The sequence below is a fragment of the Hypomesus nipponensis genome, chromosome 25, assembly GCF_054491055.1.
Source record: "Hypomesus nipponensis isolate SF chromosome 25, ASM5449105v1, whole genome shotgun sequence".
Classification (NCBI taxonomy): domain Eukaryota; kingdom Metazoa; phylum Chordata; class Actinopteri; order Osmeriformes; family Osmeridae; genus Hypomesus; species Hypomesus nipponensis.
The window spans coordinates 1,580,001-1,597,500 of NC_140385.1; the positions used below are offsets into that span (position 1 = coordinate 1,580,001).

Sequence of the window (17,500 nt, forward strand, 5' to 3'; positions counted from 1 at the left end):
TCAGGCCAGAGACGATCAAGCTCGTCAGCAGTGCTACAGGGCCTGACACCAAGCAACCAGAGAAGAAGTCTGTCGCAGCTGACACCAAGCAACCAGAGAAGAAGTCTGTCGCAGCTGACACCAAGCAACCAGAGAAGAAGTCTGTCGCAGCTGACACCAAGCAACCAGAGAAGAAGTCTGTTGCAGCTGACACCAAGCAACCAGAGAAGAAGTCTGTCGCAGCTGACACCAAGCAACCAGAGAAGAAGTCTGTCGCAGCTGACACCAAGCAACCAGAGAAGAAGTCTGTTGCAGCTGACACCAAGCAACCAGAGAAGAAGTCTGTCGCAGCTGACACCAAGCAACCAGAGAAGAAGTCTGTTGCAGCTGACACCAAGCAACCAGAGAAGAAGTCTGTTGCAGCTGACACCAAGCAACCAGAGAAGAAGTCTGTTGCAGCTGACACCAAGCAACCAGAGAAGAAGTCTGTTGCAGCTGACCAACCAGAGAAGAAGTCTGTTTCTGATGAAAAACCATCGCCGTCACAGACGAAGACGTCGACCCAGCCCAGTGACATCGTGGTTGCCACGCCGACCCCTGAGGTTGCCGCGGAGACCATCGAGACCGACGTCTCGGCCAATGGGAAGGTGCGGCCGGATCAGGGTCAGACGGAGGTCAGCCAGGGTTCAGAGGTCGAGGGCTGTGGAAGGGGAACCGCGACCGCTGTGGAACCAGACCGGAACCCAACCTCCACGCCGTGTCCTGAAGACCAGCGGAGCACGAGTGCTTGCCTCGCTGCACAGCCTCACCCGGGGACGCTCAGCGATGCTCCCGGTAAACCGGCGTCCGCGGTCGTCCCGCCAGCACCGGCAGAGGCTCCTGCACAGGGACAGCCGTTGTTACCGGGTCACCAAGGAGACAAGCCGGTGTTGGACTTCCCCCCCATAACCACGGAGATCCTGAAGGCTCTGGAGGCAGCTGTGCATCAGCATCGCCTGATCAGACAGACACAGACACAGAACCACAACCAGAACCAGGCCCATGGGGAGCAGGACAAGACCCTTCCCCACCCAAAGACCCCCTCAGCTGGCCAGAAAATCACAGACACCGGGCCGACCTCCAAGAGCGCCCCAGCTGACACCAACCACCCCCAACCAGAGAAGAAGTCAGTTTCTGATAAAAAGCCATTGCCGTCACCCACGAAGAAGAGCTCGTCCGACAGCAGGAAGGCCCAGCCCGAGTCGAAGCCCCAGAGCCCGACCCGGAGGGCCGGGGAGGCAGCCCCAGAGAGGAGGTCCTCCTCCAGGCACAGCAGGGGCGCCCCAGCCTCCTCCGAGGATGAGCACCCTCCAACATCCAGACGAGGGAACTCCTCCGGATCCTCCTCGGGCTCCCGCAGGAGCAGACGGGACCTGAGCCCCGCCTGCAGGAGGGGGAGGAGAGAGGAGGGGAGGAGCAAGGTGAGGGGGGGAGGAGCAAGGTGAGGGGGGAGGAGCAAGGTGAGGAAGGGAGGAGCAAGGTGAGGAAGGGAGGAGCAAGGTGAGGAAGGGAGGAGCAAGGTGAGGGGGGGAGGAGCAAGGTGAGGGGGGGAGGAGAGAGGAGGGGAGGAGCAAGGTGAGAGGGGGAGGAGCAAGGTGAGAGGGGGAGGAGAGAGGTGAGGGGGGAGGAGCAAGGCAAGGGGGGGAGGAGAGAGGAGGGGAGGAGCAAGGTGAGAGGGGGAGGAGAGAGGTGAGGGGGGAGGAGCGAGGTGAGGGAGGGATGAGAGAGAGGGGAGGAGAGAGGAGGGGGAGGAGGGGAGGAGAAAGAAAGAGGAGAGAAGCCAGGAGGAGTGAAGAAAGGAGGACAGGAGATGGCAAGAAGGGAGGAGGGGGTGAGAGCAGGGAGATGGAGAAAAGAAGGATTAGAGGAAGGAGAAGGAGAGGAAAGGTGGAGTGAACAGGAGGAAAGGAAGAAAGTATCTAAGCAGGTTTCTGCGTGTCTTCTCCAGAGCTCCAGTAGATCCAGCAGGTCCTCCAGGAGCCAGACCACAGCTCAGACACACACACAGGAGGTAAGGACTTCCTGGTTACCAGCTCAGACACACACACAGGAGGTAAGGACTTCCTGGTTACCAGCTCAGACACACACACAGGAGGTAAGGACTTCCTGGTTACCAGCTCAGACACACACACAGGAGGTAAGGACTTCCTGGTTACCAGCTCAGACACACACACAGGAAGTAATGACTTCCTGGTTACCACCTAGGTTGAGGATTCCAACTTCTTGACAATGCAGAACATTTAATTACATTTAATTGAACCGCACACATTTTTTTATACATGAGATTTATCACCTGTGGCAACAGAATTCTTTAAATTAGCTAACGATAGCTAAATGTTTCTCCTTAAAACAAATAAACTTCACAAATGATCACAAAAATCAAGCACTGTACACTGATGTGGAAATAACATCATACTGTTGTAATTATGCTTCCATAAAAAACAGGAAGGCCCAGCTATAACTTATGAGACATATTTGTGGCCTTACGCCCAGTAGCCTAGTGCAGCTGGCAGTTCAAGGTCAGAACGGGTCTAAATTGGGAGAATTGTCTATGTAGGAAAGTACCTGGAATTTGAATCCCTTAGAAAAAGGGACCAGCAGGGTAAGAATGCCTAATGTCTATGTAACCAACAAGTATCGTACCATATTAACATACTATGGGGAGAAAGACTATATAAGTTAAATTGTCCAGAGAGAACTTCAGTCTGATCCCGGGATCACGCTCACGTTCTATTGGGAATCTTTGTTACCTGAGAACCAATAAAACACTTTGCATCAACCCTGCTGAGTTCCAGTGCTGTTTTTAAACTTTGAAAATTGGTTGAAGACCGAAGAATATTTATCACGACAACCCCACATAGTAAAGATAGTAATCTTATAGATGAATAAATATATATATATGTAAACTCGTTGTTGTCATATGAATCTGAATCTGTCGGGCCTGTGTTCCAGGGTGTTGAGAGTTCAGAGGTCACCGGCGACTCCCCTGAAGATGAGTCAGGCGCTTTGGAACTGAGCCAGTTCAACCTGGACGGTTTTGTCACCGTGGACGAGGTTGGGGGGGAGGTTGACTCCGCCCCCAGCCTCCCTCAGCACCAGTCATCCTCCTCCAGCCCTCACCCGAGCCCCGCCCCCCAGCGTTCCTCAAGGAGGAAGAGGGCTCAGGATTCCTCCAAACCCTCCAATCACAGCTCAGACTCCGCCCCCTCCACCCCCCCAGCCCAGAAGAAGCCCGCCCCCTCTCAGGCCCCTCCCAGGAAAACCCCTCCCGTTAAGAAGGCCCTGGCAAAACCGGTCGTTACGAGTCGCCGCACGCGCTCCTCCACCGCCGCTGCCGCCCAGGAAGTAATCACCCCACAGGAAGAGGAGCCCGAGTCCTCTCCACCAATGGGTGAAGCTGTTGGGGAGCAGAATAAGGAAGTGGTCCCTCGTGGGGCTGAGCTTCTGGGTGTAGGATCTCTGTCCCACCAGCAGGTGTCAGTAGAGAGCAGCACCGCTCCGGAGACGCAGGGAGAAGAAACAGCTGAGTCAGAGGCAGTCATGGAGGCCTCAGTGGCAGCAGACACCTCCACACCTCCAGGACCCAACGAGACACCCTTACCCAGGCACGCCTCACCTCTCCTGGGACAGCCACGTCAGGACAACCCCCCCGCTCTGGTGGAGCCTGGAACTGCACGACCATCATGCACCACTCAAGACGACTCCAGCTCCCAGAATCCTTTGTCAGAGTCGGAGGATTATATGACAGATGGCTTCCACGTCCTGGATTCCGTAGACGATCAAACGACCGCTGAAGAAGACTATGGTCTGGCGGCCGGAGATCAAGATTCCAAAATGTCCGAAGAAGAGACCTACGAGATCCTGGACTCTCTCGACGACCAGGCAGGCGTTGACGACGATCGCCAGGCAACCGAAGAGGAGGAGGGTGTAATGTTGGTAGAAGAGGACAACATTTTCCAGGTGGTGGACTCTGTGGAGGACCAGAGCACCACAGAAGAAGAGAGCAAGGTTCCCCAAGAGGAAGACGGAGTGGGAGAAGAAGAAGAGGCCTACCAGGTCTTAGACTGTCTGGACGAGCAGACACCTGCAGAAGGAAATGCTTCCGCATCTCTTCCTGTTTCTGGTCAGGTGACCACAGGAACTACAGCAGCCCAGATGGGCCAAGAAGAGGAGGAGTCCTTCCAGATACTAGACAGTGTTGAAGACCAAGTTCTCCCAGACAGAGAGATGGAGAACCAGTCTCACTCTTCGCCTGGAGCTGTCCACAGCGGGGGGGAGGGGGAGGCGGGGGAGGAGACCAGGAGGCTGGAGACCTTGGACGAGGTCAGCGAGGAGGAGGAGGAGTACCCCGATGACAAAGAGGAGGAGGAGGAGCTGATGAAGAAACAGGCCAAGGTGAAGGAAAGGGAGGAAGCCAGGGAGCGGGTGAAGCAACGGCCGGGGTCGAGGAGGGGGGTGAAGAGAGGGAGGGGGGAGGAGGAGAGGGGGAGGGGGAGGAGGAGAGGGGGAGGGGGGAGGAGGAGAGCGTGGGGGCCCACACGGAGGGGCTGGTTACTCTGGATGAGGTGGGAGAGGACGAGGGTGAAGGAGGAAAGGAGGGAGGAGCGAGGGAGGAGGGAGGGGTGACGGAGATGGACCTCCACACGCTGGTCACACTGGATGAGATCCTCGAGGAGGAAGGGGAGGGGCCCCGTGAGGAGACACGCCCCTCCAATCACATGGACGAATCCAGTGAGGCCTTCAACCCTGAGGTCAGGAAGTGTTTTTCTCTTGTTCCTCTCCATTTCTCCCTCTCTCTGTCTTTCTCTCTCAATATCTACGACACATTTTAACCATCTTTTGTTGGCCTTAACGTCTCCTCCTCTCCCCCTCCTCCCTCCCCCTCTCCTCACTCCCTCCCCTCTCCCCCTCTTCCCTCTCCTTTCCCCCTCCTCCTAGACTCTCGTCACTCTGGATGAGGCAGGGGGGGATGAAGAGGAGGAGGAGGAGAGCAAGACGAATCTGGAGGTAACCAGAAGCAGGGTTTTTGTGACTGTGGACGAGGTGGGAGAGGAGGAGGAGGTGATAACCAGAAGAGGAGGCAGGACTAGGGTGAAAACCAGACAAACTCCAGGTTAGTTACAAAACACGCACACAGTCCACACACACACACACACACACACACACACAGCCCACACATTTGAGCACACATACCAAAACATCAGTTATTCTCATGCATGTGCTTCAGTTGATCCATTCATACCTCCACCCACTGCACTGTAGTGAGGAAGTCTGTCAGAGGAAAGCAAGGGAGCGAGAAACAGGAGAAGCCGCCAGCCAAACTAGCCCCTCCCACAGAGGAAACAGCCCCTTCCCTTGAAGCTGCCTCCCCATTGGTCACCGTCCCTGTGGCTTCGGAGAGCAACAGCCAACCACCTTGCCTGGCGACGGCTCCGGAGCCCCAGTCCAGAGAGGCAGAGGTGGCGTCGCAGCGACCAGACCCAGAAGCCTCCTCCGCTGGGCAGCAGCTGCAACCAAACCCTCCTGAGAACCAGGTGGATCTGCAGGAGAGTGGGGTGGCAGTCAGAGGTGAGAAAGGGGGAAGGATAGGGGGAGAAAGGGAGGGAGAAGGAGGGAGGGGTGGGGGGAGGGAGGGTTGGGGGGAGAGAGGGCGGGAGGGAGAGAGGGCGGGAGGGAGGGATGGGGGAGACAGATTGGAACCTTCTGACGTTATTCTCTTTTTCTATCCTCTCTCTCTCTCGTCCCTTGCTCCATCTCAGAAGAGGGGAAGAAGAGAGGAGGAGGAGAGCCAGAGTCTAAAAGATGTCGCTCTCAATCTCCCAAGATCACAGACTTTACGCTGCCTCCCTTCAGCCCAGACAGCCCCCTGGGTGAGACACGCTCACTTTACACACACATGCACACGCACGCACACACACTGTACTCTCAGTACACACAATATGGGTGTGTTGTTTCAAGGTGTGTGTGTGTGTGCACGCTCTTCCCAGGTGTGGACTTTGTGGTTCCTAAGACAGGGTTCTTCTGCAAGCTGTGTTCCTTGTTCTACGGGAGTGAGAACAGTGCCAAGATCAACCACTGCAGCACTCTGAAGCACTACCAGAACCTGCAGGTACTCGCCCCACAGAGAGGAAGTAACCAAGTTCAAATACAAACAAGTTTCAAAAGGTTGAACAATTTTGTTATTTTTTACGGTTTTAAAAGGTAAAAAATAAATAAAAACTGAAACTTTTTGTGCCTTGTTGTGTAGAAATAAAAGTAGCATCATTGAAGAATACTTGAAGACTTTTGAAACATGAGTATCTGTACTTCTACTTGCCATCTCTAACACACACACATATGCACACACACCTCTCTCTCTTCTCTACCCTCCACCCTCCACCTCCTCCACCTCTACAGAAGTACTACCAGCAGCTGCAGCAACAACAAGCTGGACGTTCAAATCCCGCCTCCCAATGAGTCATGGCTGCGGGCCACGCCCCCTGGCTGCGGGCCACGCCCCCTGGCTGCGGGTCCCGCCCCCTGGCTGCGGGTCCCGCCCCCTGGCTGCGGGTCCCGCCCCCTGGCCACGCCCATTATTTTTGTATATATATTTCTTTTCTATCTGAGCATATCTCAAGTGTCTATCCACACAATAACATTGTATGCTTGGTTCATAAGTGTGCTAGGTTTAGGCGAAGTCTGCTAAGTCATAAAATCTCTATTTATGATTTAGGGTAAACACATTTTCTTAAGATGTATGGGTCCAACACGGTTTATAAATATGTCTTTTTGAGTTTTGATATATGCTATTTGTTTAAAATGAATAATAAAATACACATGTATATTGTTAATCAACTGTAACAAGCTCATTAAAACATTTGTTTTACAAAAAAAGTTACGAGTGTTCTGATTTAGTTAAGATTGGGAAGCAGATGCTCCAATAACAAATCAAACTTATTTTCTTTTCTAGAATCCAACAAAGTGAGTGATTCTAGAACACACAGGGCCAGAGTGATTCTAGAACACACAGGGCCAGAGTGATTCTAGAACACACAGGGCCAGAGTGATTCTAGAACACACAGGGCCAGAGTGATTCTAGAACGCAGCAGGCCCAGAGTGATTCTAGAACACACAGGGCCAGACTGATTCTAGAACGCAGCAGGCCCAGAGTGATTCTAGAAACCAATGGCCCAGAGTGATTCTAGAACGCAGCAGGCCCAGAGTGATTCTAGAACACACAGGGCCAGAGTGATTCTAGAAGCCAGCAGTGTGTACCGCCCCCTGCTGGGCCAGAAGCAGAGCTGTACATCTACCAGTCTGCCCTCCTCTGGGAAAGGCTGGACACACATTTTAATCTGCTGTAAACCTTATCACATGGTTGTCGTGTGAGCAAATACACACACACAATCACACACACAAGCTATGTGACCTGATCCCATACCTTGAGACTGGCTTCTACACGTTCTCCTCTAGCTGCCTGTGTTTCTCTTTCTCTTATCTCTTATCTCTCTCCCATCCTCCGCTCCATGGAGCCCAGTTACTGTGTGTGTGTGTGTGTGGGGGGGGGGGGGAGGCAGGGGGGAATGTGTGTTGTTTTCATGGTGTGTGTGTGTGTGTGTGTGGGGGGAGGCAGGGGGGGATGTGTGTTGTTTTCATGGTGTGTTTGGATTGGGAGTTGTGTTTGCATGTCTGACCTCTAACCCTATGTAACACCAACTCTGGTTTGTGTGTGTGCGCCTGCAGACACAAGGGCATGTTTATCTTTCCTTCCGCAACCAGCCTTATTAACAAGGCCCCAAACTGACCCTGGCACTTTACCACATACAGCCCTACTGCACTCTTATGTTTAGTTTTATTTTATATTTTTATATTGGATAGTTCTGTCAGTATTTTGTTATATTGTATATTTAAGGATAACACACACACTTAATATTTTAGGATTCAATCTGTTCATCATGTTTACTGTATGCACCTGCCCCCCAAAGTAAATTCCTTGTTTGTGAACACTTACTCTGAGATTAAACAATTCTGATTCTGATCAGAGAGAGGTTGCATGTGTGTAAGACCACCAGAGGGAAAGTGTGTGGACTAGCCCTTTAAGACTACCAGCCAGTGATTGAAAGGACTGTGTGTGTGTGTGTATGCATGAGTCAGCTGGTCGGCCCGCTGGCATGTGTGTGTGCAATAGAGAGAGGCAGTGGGTGAGACAGGCAGCTTGCAAGAGCAGACCCTCTAGTCTACTTTCTCTCTCCGTCCTCATCTCTCTCTCTGTCTGTCTAGGCGGGACGTCTCTCTCTCCGTCTGTCTCTGTCTAGGCGAGACGTCCCTCACTCTGCAGACTCTATGAGGCGTCGCTGAGTGTGTGTGTGTGTTGAACATGCTGCGGGTGTTCCTGCTGTGCGCTGAGAAGCTGCAGACTCCAGACCAGGATGTCAGCGATGCCTACTGCAGTGTCACGTACGAAGGTAGGACTCTGGGAGGGGGTGTGTGTGTGTGTGTGTCCATGTGACTATGTTTATGTGAAGGATACAGTGTGTGTGTGAAAGACATAGGTACTGAGGGTGACACACTGAAGCTGCATGGGTAGTGTGTGTGTGTGTGTGTGTGTGTGTGTGTCTTGGGACTGTAGAAACCAATGGCTGTGAAAATAAATCCACAAGCTGGAATATGCTCTCACCCCTTCCCCCCTCTCTCTCTCTACTCCTCTCTCTGTCTATCTCTCTCTACCCTTGTCTCTCTCTATCTCTCTTTACCCCTCGCTCTCTCTCTCTGTCTCTCTTTACCCCTCTCTCTCTCTATCTCTCTTTACCCCTCGCTCTCTCTCTCTGTCTCTCTTTACCCCTCTCTCTCTCTGTCTCTCTCCAGCAGCTGAGTTTATTATTGGAATGGCATCATGCTGCCCAGCCCAGAGGGTTGGAAGAGAGAGAGAGAGAGAGAGAGAGAGAAGGGGAGAGAGAAAGAGAGAGAGTCCAGTTACATGCCATAGTGTGTGTGTCTGTGTGTGTGTGTGTGTGTGTGTGTGTGTGTGTGTTAAGGGGCAGCATGGTTTTGTTTTCAGTCAGCTAAGCGAGTGAGACCAGCCTCCCAGTGTGGTGAGGGGACCTGTCCACAGGTGTCAGAACAATCAAACACCCCTGGATATGACATCACCCGCATCATCACCCGCATCATCACCCGCATCATCACATGCTCCGTGGAAGGCCGCCATGACAACATTCAAAGCTCTCGATCAATGACCCGAGGCAGTTTTCAGTCAGGAAAGTGTTTGCGTGTGAGTGTTTGTATGTATGTGAAGGTGTGTCTGTGTGTGTATGTGAGTGTGTGTGATGCAGGTTTAACTGTCTCAACTATTCAGACATCAGCTGGTAGAACTAATAAAGAGATATGCAGAGCTATAGGAAATGGTGTGTGTTTGTGTGTGTGTGTGTGAGTGTGTGAGTGTGTGTGTGTGTTTGAGTGGGAAAGATGATGGTTCTTGTTCCAGTCCCACTGGGTGGCGCTCTCCAACTGAGATGGACTCTACTGGTCCCACAGGCCTGAGGGGGGAGAGATAGAGAGAGAGAGAGAGAGAGAGAGAGAGAGAGAGAGAGAGAGAGAGAGAGAGAGAGAGAGAGAGAGAGAGAGAGAGACAGGGGGAGATAGAGAGAGAGAGAGAGAGAGAGAGAGAGAGAGAGAGAGAGAGAGAGAGAGAGAGAGAGAGAGAGAGAGAGAGAGAGAGACAGGGGGAGATAGAGAGAGAGAGAGAGAGAGAGAGAGAGAGACAGAGAGAGAGAGAGAGAGAGAGAGAGAGAGACAGGGGGAGAGATAGAGATAGAGATAGAGACAGGGGGAGATAGAGAGAGAGAGAGAGAGAGAGAGAGAGAGACAGACAGGGGGAGATAGAGAGAGAGAGAGAGAGAGAGAGAGAGAGAGAGACAGGGGGAGAGATAGAGATAGAGATAGAGACAGGGGGAGATAGAGAGAGAGAGAGAGAGAGAGAGAGAGAGAGACAGACAGGGGGAGATAGAGAGAGAGAGAGAGAGAGAGAGAGACAGGGGGAGAGATAGAGAGAGAGAGAGAGAGAGAGAGAGAGAGAGAGAGAGAGAGAGAGAGAGAGAGAGAGAGAGGAGAGAGAGAGACAGGGGGAGATAGAGATAGAGAGAGAGAGAGAGAGAGAGAGAGAGAGAGAGAGAGAGAGAGAGAGAGAGAGAGAGAGAGACAGGGGGAGAGATAGAGATAGAGATAGAGACAGGGGGAGATAGAGAGAGAGAGAGAGAGAGAGAGAGAGAGACAGACAGGGGGAGATAGAGAGAGAGAGAGAGAGAGAGAGAGAGAGACAGGGGGAGAGATAGAGATAGAGATAGAGACAGGGGGAGATAGAGAGAGAGAGAGAGAGAGAGAGAGAGAGAGACAGACAGGGGGAGATAGAGAGAGAGAGAGAGAGAGAGAGAGACTCCCCTTCCCTGAGAGAGAGAGAGAGAGAGAGAGAGAGAGAGAGAGAGAGAGAGAGAGAGAGAGAGAGAGAGGGAGAGAGAGACAGGGGGAGATAGAGATAGAGAGAGAGAGAGAGAGAGAGAGAGAGACAGAGAGAGAGAGAGAGAGAGAGAGAGAGAGAGAGAGAGAGACACACAGACAGACAGACAGGGGGAGATAGAGAGAGAGAGAGAGAGGGGAAAGAGAGGGAGAGACAGGGGGAAAGAGAGGGGGAGAGAGAGAGGGGGAAAGAAAGGGAGAGGGGGAAAGAGGGGGGGGGGGTAGAGACAGGGGGAGAGAGAGAGAGGGAGAGGGGGGAGAGAGAGGGGGGAAAGAGAGGGAGAGAGAGAGAGAGAGAGAGTGGGCGGGGGGGTAGAGACAGGGGGAGAGAGAGAGAGGGGGAGAGAGAGAGGAAGAGAGATAGGGAGAGAGAGAGAAAGGGGGGGGAGAGAGAGAGAGAAGGAGAGAAAAAGAGAGAGAGGCAGGAAAGGAGATCAGGAAATGTTGAAATTTCCTCTGGATACAGGAGGAGTGTCACAGTGTGTGTGTGTGTGTGTGTGTGTCTAACGTCAGGGTTAGAAATTCCCTGCATTGCCTCCTGTCCCCCTGCCTTTTGTTAGGGAGGAAGAGATACTAGACTCACAACGATCCTTGATTCTCTGGAGCGTCCAGGAGGCTGGTTAGAACCGGAGCTCATACTGGATTAAATCTCTCCACACACACATACACACACGTCTTCAGAAGGATTACCTGTGTGTGTGATGATGATCGTCCTCTCTCCTGGTCAGACAAAACTTTAAGGGTTGCCAGGGCGGGTTGTCGGGGGCTGTTACCGGTACAGCATCATGTTGAGGTGTGTTCTGCAGCGCGCCACCAACCTGCGCCATAGTGACCCTCTGGCCAGCGTGACCTTCAGAGGTAAGGGGTCAGCGGACGTAGTTCATACTGTACTTGCAAGAGCATTTATGTAATTACATTTATGGTACATTTAGTCATTTAGTCATGGTACAACTGTTATGTATATTAAATCATTATGTGTATATGAAAGTGGTGAGGGTTAGGGTTGGGGTTAGGACTTGGTTGAGAAGGAAGGATTTATCAGCCCGCCTCATTCACACACGTAAGAACGGTTTGATACAGGAAAACAGACATTATTAGTAAATGAATGACACGTAAAGTGGTTTGAAGCAGTGTGACAAGTCTCCTGCTCATGATCTGAGAGAACAGAATCGAGCTGAACGCTTCTGCTTTCAAATACAAGATGTGAAATCTGTTAGGAGGAACACCACCTTTCTGTGTGTGTGTGTGTGTGTGTGTGTTTTGTCAGTTCAGGTCATGTTGACAGAACAAACTTATCTGTTTACGAAGCTCATAGCTGAGTTGAACAGAGGCTCATCACCCAGAGTGCATCTCTGTTCCTGTGTCTTTTCCAGCTATCTTCTCTGTGTCCTGACAGTTCATCTGACCAGACATCTGCATGTAGCTTAGATACTCCCATTCACTCTCTGTGGTAGCATTAGCTTGTAAGCTTTTCTATTCACTCTGTATGGTAGCATTAGCTTGTTAGCTTTTCTATTCACTCTGTATGGTAGCATTAGCTTGTTAGCTTTTCCATTCACTCTCTGTGGTAGCATTAGCTTGTTAGCTTTTCTATTCACTCTGTATGGTAGCATTAGCTTGTTAGCTTTTCTATTTACTCTGTATGGTAGCATTAGCTTGTTAGCTTTTCCATCCACTCTGTGGTAGCATTAGCTTGTTAGCTTTTCTATTCACTCTGAATGGTAGCATTAGCCCGTTAGCTTGTTTCTCTCCGCTACATCGTGATGTCATCTGCTTTGCTGTACTTGGCTGAACTGTATTGTACTCTATTCTATTCTTCTCTACTCTATTCTATCCAGTCAGGGGTTTGGTTTGTATGGTGGATGTTGAGGATTCTGCAGGACCCAGGAGGTTCTGGGATGTCCGTGTGTTGCTAGGCTACACGTGAGTGGCGTGTGTTGCTACAGGAGACGGTGTCCGGGCCGTAACCTGGGCGCTAGGTTGCCATGGCTACAGCCGCTTCAGTCCGCCGTGTTAGTTCCCCCACTACCTCTGTCCTGCTAACAAGCTCTCAATGTTCTACTTCCTGTCTTTGTCCCTGGCACTTCCTGTCCTGGTGCCATCACCCACACGCACAGGAACTGGGTGGTGTTTCCATGGAAACCCCTCTGGCAGATGCACAAGCTTATACTCTCTATATCAGTCAATTATGGTATGCGTAAAGATTGTGTGTGTGTGTGTGCTCCATATTGTCTCTTCTGAATGGTGTGTGAGTAGTATTGTTATGTGCTGGTCACAAGTATGGTGCATGTCCATTCTATACAATATGAATAGTGTGTGTGCATGTGTGTTCCTGTGTGTGTGAGAGAGAAAGAGATTGTGTGTGTGTGTGTGTCTTCATGATCTCAGCATGTTCTGCTGTAAACATGTTAGTCTTGGTGCTCCATGGGTCATTGTTCTGCATTGTGTGTGTGTGTGTGTGTGTGTGTGTGAGACAGTTCATTGTCCTGCAGAGTTAAACCACTAGCCATCTTCAGGTTCTGAACAGGAAGCACACACTCTCACTCTGGCATAAAAGGGATTCTCTGAGTAGGAGTGTGTGTGTGTGTGTTTGAGAGGAAGACACAGATCTCCAGACCTTGTACATAGACGTTCTTAAGTGTGAGTGTGTGTGTGTGTGTGGAATCAGATATCATGGCCTTTTATAGACATGACGGACGATAATTAGAGAAAGACTCTCAACTATGAGTAAGCAGGAAGCTATGGAGAGAGAGAGAGAGAGAGAGAGAGAGAGAGAGAGAGAGAGAGAGAGAGAGAGAGAAGGGGAAAGATAGAGGTGAAGAGATTGGAAAGGAGCGAGAGATGGAGGGCAAATTACATTCAGAGAAAACACAGATCCATCTTCTCTCCCTCTCTTCCTCCCTTTCTCCCTCCCCCCCTCCCTGTCTCTCCTCCCCTCCCCCCCTCCCTCCCCTCTTTCTGGACTAAACATAGACGAGGTCCCTGTTGTCAGAGCAGTGAAGGGAAACTCTAAGAAGCTATTCTGGGGTCACCCTCGACAACTGGTACCATACTCCCACAACCAGGAAGTCAACAGCGCATCACTTCCTGTCTCTGCTATAGCAACAGAACAAAAGAGAAACGTACCCTAAGGTCTTGTGGGAAAAGAAGGGGAATGTAGCCTGCCAGTCTAAGGATGTGAAAGAAGAACACACACACACACTTTTGACCTCCGTCACCCTGCTCTGTGTCGGGACAGGGAAGGGTGGAGGTGTTTTTAAGAGCGGAGGTAGACATGAGTGTGTGTGTGTCTGGAAGGACGCTATCTTAAGAGAAAAACAGGAAGAAAGCAACTGTCTGTACTTTTTGCTAGACAGGGTGTGTGTGTGTGGGGGGTGTGATTGTGTGTGGGGGGGGGTGATTGTGTGTGGGGTGTGATTGTGTGTGTGTGTGTGTGCTGAATGTATTCTAATCCATACATCTCCTGGTGTTTGTTTGACCATCACACCGACCACTTCCTACTTTCTGTCCGAACCCTCAGGCTGACAGGAAGTCACCCTCCTACAGGAAGAACACACACACACACTGTTCACACACTCACCTACACTTACACACACACATGCACACACATACACACACACACAATTTGAAGTGAAATGAGGACACCTCTGATTGTCATCACTTGGAATGCCAAGTCTCTATTTCCTGTAAACCCCCCCCCCCCCTCTCTCTCTCTCTCTGTCTCTCTGTCTCTCTCTGTCTCTCTCTGTCTCTCTCTCTCTCTCTCTCTCTCTCTCTCTCTCTCTCTCTCTCTCTCTCTCTCTCTCTCTCTCTCTCTTTCACTCTCTATCTCTCTCTCTCTCTGTATCTCACCAGGGTCCAAGAAGAAAACCAAGATAATCAAGAACAACCCTAACCCAGTGTGGAATGAGGTCAGAAATGTAGTTAATGAAACTTTAATGTAAATTGTCACCAAATCTAGAATATTTCAAACAACTTCTCCCCCCTCCCCTTCCCCCTCGTCCCCTCAGGGCTTTGAGTGGGATCTGAAGGGGATCCCTCTGGATTCAGGAGCTGAGCTCCACGTGGTTGTGAAGGACCATGAGAAGATGGGGAGGAACAGGTCAGTGTGTGTGTGTGTGTGTGTGTGTGTGTGTCTGTGCTGGTTCTCTCTCACACACACACATTCCTGGGAAAGACAGATCGTCTTCCTGATAGGAGGAGTAGAAACAGGAAGTAAGATAAGGGTCGTACCATTGTCGGAGATGGACGTGAGGGTGGACTGGTCCAACCCAGACTACACCCCCCCCCCCTCTTTTTTTGTGATGGTTTATATTTGGAACATTCCATTTGACTAACAGGAATTCCGTCAGTGTTGAAGAGCATGTTAGTAGTAGCTGAACACTAGCATAAAACACAAGACAACTAATACAGTATGTATAAGGAGGAAAAAAGTGCATTACAATTTTATGTACTTGTCATCCAAACATTCTTGCAACTAATAAAGAACATCTTTACTCTCTCTCACACACACACACACACACACACCCACACACACACAAACACACACACACACACACACAGGACTGCAGTTCTCCAGGAGCAGAGTTAGAGAACCTTGGAGAATGTTGGAGAACACCGTATTCCATAAGAGACATTTAGAGAACAATGCAATTAGCCAATCAGCTACGCCGCTCTAACAAGGAAACGGCTAACGACGGAACGCTCGTTCCAGTCAAGAGGAACTCCCAAGTGGTCGACCAATCAGGGGCCATTGTCCAAATGGATCAGGAATGTGTAGAATGTCAAGACACAAGCAATCAAACACAAATTAGTCAACAATTGTTTATAATCATTCAGAGAACAATTGGGGATTGATTAGTTATCTTGGATAAGAGTCTGCCTGTTGGTCTGAAGATGTGTGTGTCTGTGTCTGAGTGTGTGTGTGCGTGCTCATGTGCGTGTGTGTGTGCGTGCTCATGTGTGTGTGAGTGTGTGTGTGTGTGCGTGCTCATGTGCGTGTGTGTGTGTGCGTGCTCATGTGTGTCTGTGCGTGTGTGTGTGTGTGTGTGCGTGTGTGTGCGTGCGTGCTCATGTGTCTGTGTGTGTGTGTGTGTGTGCGTGCGTGCTCATGTGTGTGTGTGTGTGTGTGTGTGTGTGTGCAGGTTCCTGGGGGAGACCAGAGTGTCTCTTAGAGACATCCTCAGCTCTCCCACACTCTCAGGCAGCTTCACCATGTCCCTGCTGGACACCAAGAGGAACAACACTGGGGTGAGACACACACACACACACTCAGACACACACACACTCACACACACACACGCACACTCAGACACACACACACACTCAGACACACACGCACACTCAGACACACACACACTCAGACACACACACACACACTCAGACACACACACACACACACTCAGACACCCAGGGTAATTTCCCAGCTTCTGGTTTCCAACAGATTAAACGGTTCCTGAGGTCCAAACACTGTTTCCTGAAAGTGTCACCGCTATACCCTGATTAATGTCCCTCTCTCTCGGACTCACACACACACACACACACACACACACACACACAGCGTTACATAAATAGCATCCCTGTTAAACTTTTTGATTGATGTATCTTGTTCTCCCTCCCTCCCTCCCTCCCTCCCTCCCTCCCTCCCTCCCTCCCTCCCTCCCTCCCTCCCTCCCTCCCTCCCTCCCTCCCTCCCTCCCTCCCTCCCTCCCTCCCTCCCTCCCTCCCTCCCTCCCTCCCTCCCTCCCTCCCTCCCTCCCTCCCTCCCTCCCTCCCTCCTTCCTCCACCTCCTTTGCCTGTCTCTCTGTTCGTCTGCTCCACTAGGCCACGCTGAGCCTGCAGGTTTCCTACCTGCCTCCCCCAGGCTCGGCCCCCGTCTTCCAGCCTCCGCCCCAGCCAGAGGCCCAGTACAACCCTCCAGAGCTGGACACCATCACAAGTACCCCAGCTCATTCTGGGAGGAGGGTCACAGAGAGCGAGAGAGAGAGAGAGAGAGAGAGAGAGAGAGAGAGAGAGAGAGAGAGAGAGAGAGAGAGAGAGAAAGGAAAACTACCACCCTCTCTTTCTGTCCATCCCTCCTTCCTTGACTCCCAATATTAATATCAACATGTGTAAGTGGAGACAGTTTGTGTCTGTGTTAATGTGATCCCTCCCTCCCTCCCTCCCTCCCTCCCTCCCTCCCTCCCTCCCTCCCTCCCTCCCTCCCTCCCTCCCTCCCTCCCTCCCTCCCTCCCTCCCTCCCAGTGATTTCCATGGACACCATGGGGGAGGAGGACACAGAGAGCGTGCTGCAGCTGGAGCAGGGGGAGGAGGCGGGGGAGGGGGGCTCCGGGGGGGGCCAGGCGGGGCCCCAGGGCAGAGAGACCCCCACGGCCCCCGGCCACACGCCCAAGCGCACACCCCCCTCCTTCCAGCAGGGGGCGCTGAGGAAGAGGAGGAAGCAGCCTAGCAACAAGGCTCCGCTCGCCAACAAACCCCAGGACCTGCAGGTGAGGGGGAGGTGAGGGGGAGGTGAGGGGGAGGGGCTGGAGGTGGTTGACTTAAAGGGTAAGTGTTTCTACTGTGTGTGTGTGTATTCCCTGGTGGGTGAGTGTGTACATACTTACTATGGAAACTGGCACATCAGCGTTAAAAGATGAGTAAATCAGGTCAACATTCCACCATCCTCCCAACACACACACACACACACACACACACAGTCAGCATGTGAAGCTTGTGAATGTGACTGTACCTGCTGTTTGTCCCCCTCTGGTTGCGACTTGTTGTACTGCACACGTTAATCCTCTCCTCCTCTCCGCTCTTCTCTTCTCTTGTCCCCTCCCCTCCTCTCCTCTCCCCTCCTCTCCCCTCCTCTCCTCCTCTCCTCCTCTCCCCTCTTCTCTTCTCTTCTTTTGTCCCCTCCCCTCCTCTCCTCTACCCTCCTCTCCTCCTCTCCCCTCTTCTCTTCTTTTGTCCCCTCCTCTCCTCTACCCTCCTCTCCCCTCCTCTCCA

The 17,500-nt window shown here is 51.7% G+C and overlaps 3 protein-coding genes across 5 annotated transcripts in view; all 3 read left to right on the forward strand.

Annotated features, from left to right (window-relative positions):
• The window catches only part of LOC146221650 (uncharacterized), a gene marked incomplete at its 3' end in the record, with an annotated part of 23,264 nt that extends 18,797 nt beyond the window's left edge, over positions 1-4,467 (forward strand). Inside the window, exons 22-24 of the mRNA XM_084692062.1 lie at positions 5-1,439; positions 1,967-2,029; positions 2,971-4,467. Of these exons, the coding sequence (XP_084548188.1) occupies positions 5-1,439; positions 1,967-2,029; positions 2,971-4,467 (2,995 nt within the window). The remainder of the gene's footprint in view (positions 1-4; positions 1,440-1,966; positions 2,030-2,970) is intronic.
• Positions 4,468-4,539: 72 nt separating this feature from the next.
• On the forward strand, positions 4,540-6,879 carry LOC146221651 (uncharacterized). The gene is made up of 6 exons (XM_084691583.1): positions 4,540-4,769; positions 4,957-5,131; positions 5,281-5,586; positions 5,778-5,888; positions 6,006-6,127; positions 6,415-6,879. Exons 1-6 carry the CDS (start codon positions 4,650-4,652, stop codon positions 6,472-6,474), a joined length of 894 nt encoding a protein of 297 aa, XP_084547709.1. The 5' UTR covers positions 4,540-4,649; the 3' UTR covers positions 6,475-6,879.
• A 1,305-nt stretch (positions 6,880-8,184) lies between these two features.
• Positions 8,185-17,500, forward strand: part of dysf (dysferlin, limb girdle muscular dystrophy 2B (autosomal recessive)) — a 41,944-nt gene continuing 32,628 nt past the window's right edge. For all 3 annotated transcript variants that reach the window (XM_084691580.1, XM_084691582.1, XM_084691581.1), the window contains exons 1-6: positions 8,185-8,462; positions 14,365-14,420; positions 14,520-14,611; positions 15,654-15,759; positions 16,334-16,448; positions 16,754-16,998. In XM_084691580.1, the coding sequence (XP_084547706.1) occupies positions 8,375-8,462; positions 14,365-14,420; positions 14,520-14,611; positions 15,654-15,759; positions 16,334-16,448; positions 16,754-16,998 (702 nt within the window). In that variant the 5' untranslated portion in view covers positions 8,185-8,374. The remainder of the gene's footprint in view (positions 8,463-14,364; positions 14,421-14,519; positions 14,612-15,653; positions 15,760-16,333; positions 16,449-16,753; positions 16,999-17,500) is intronic.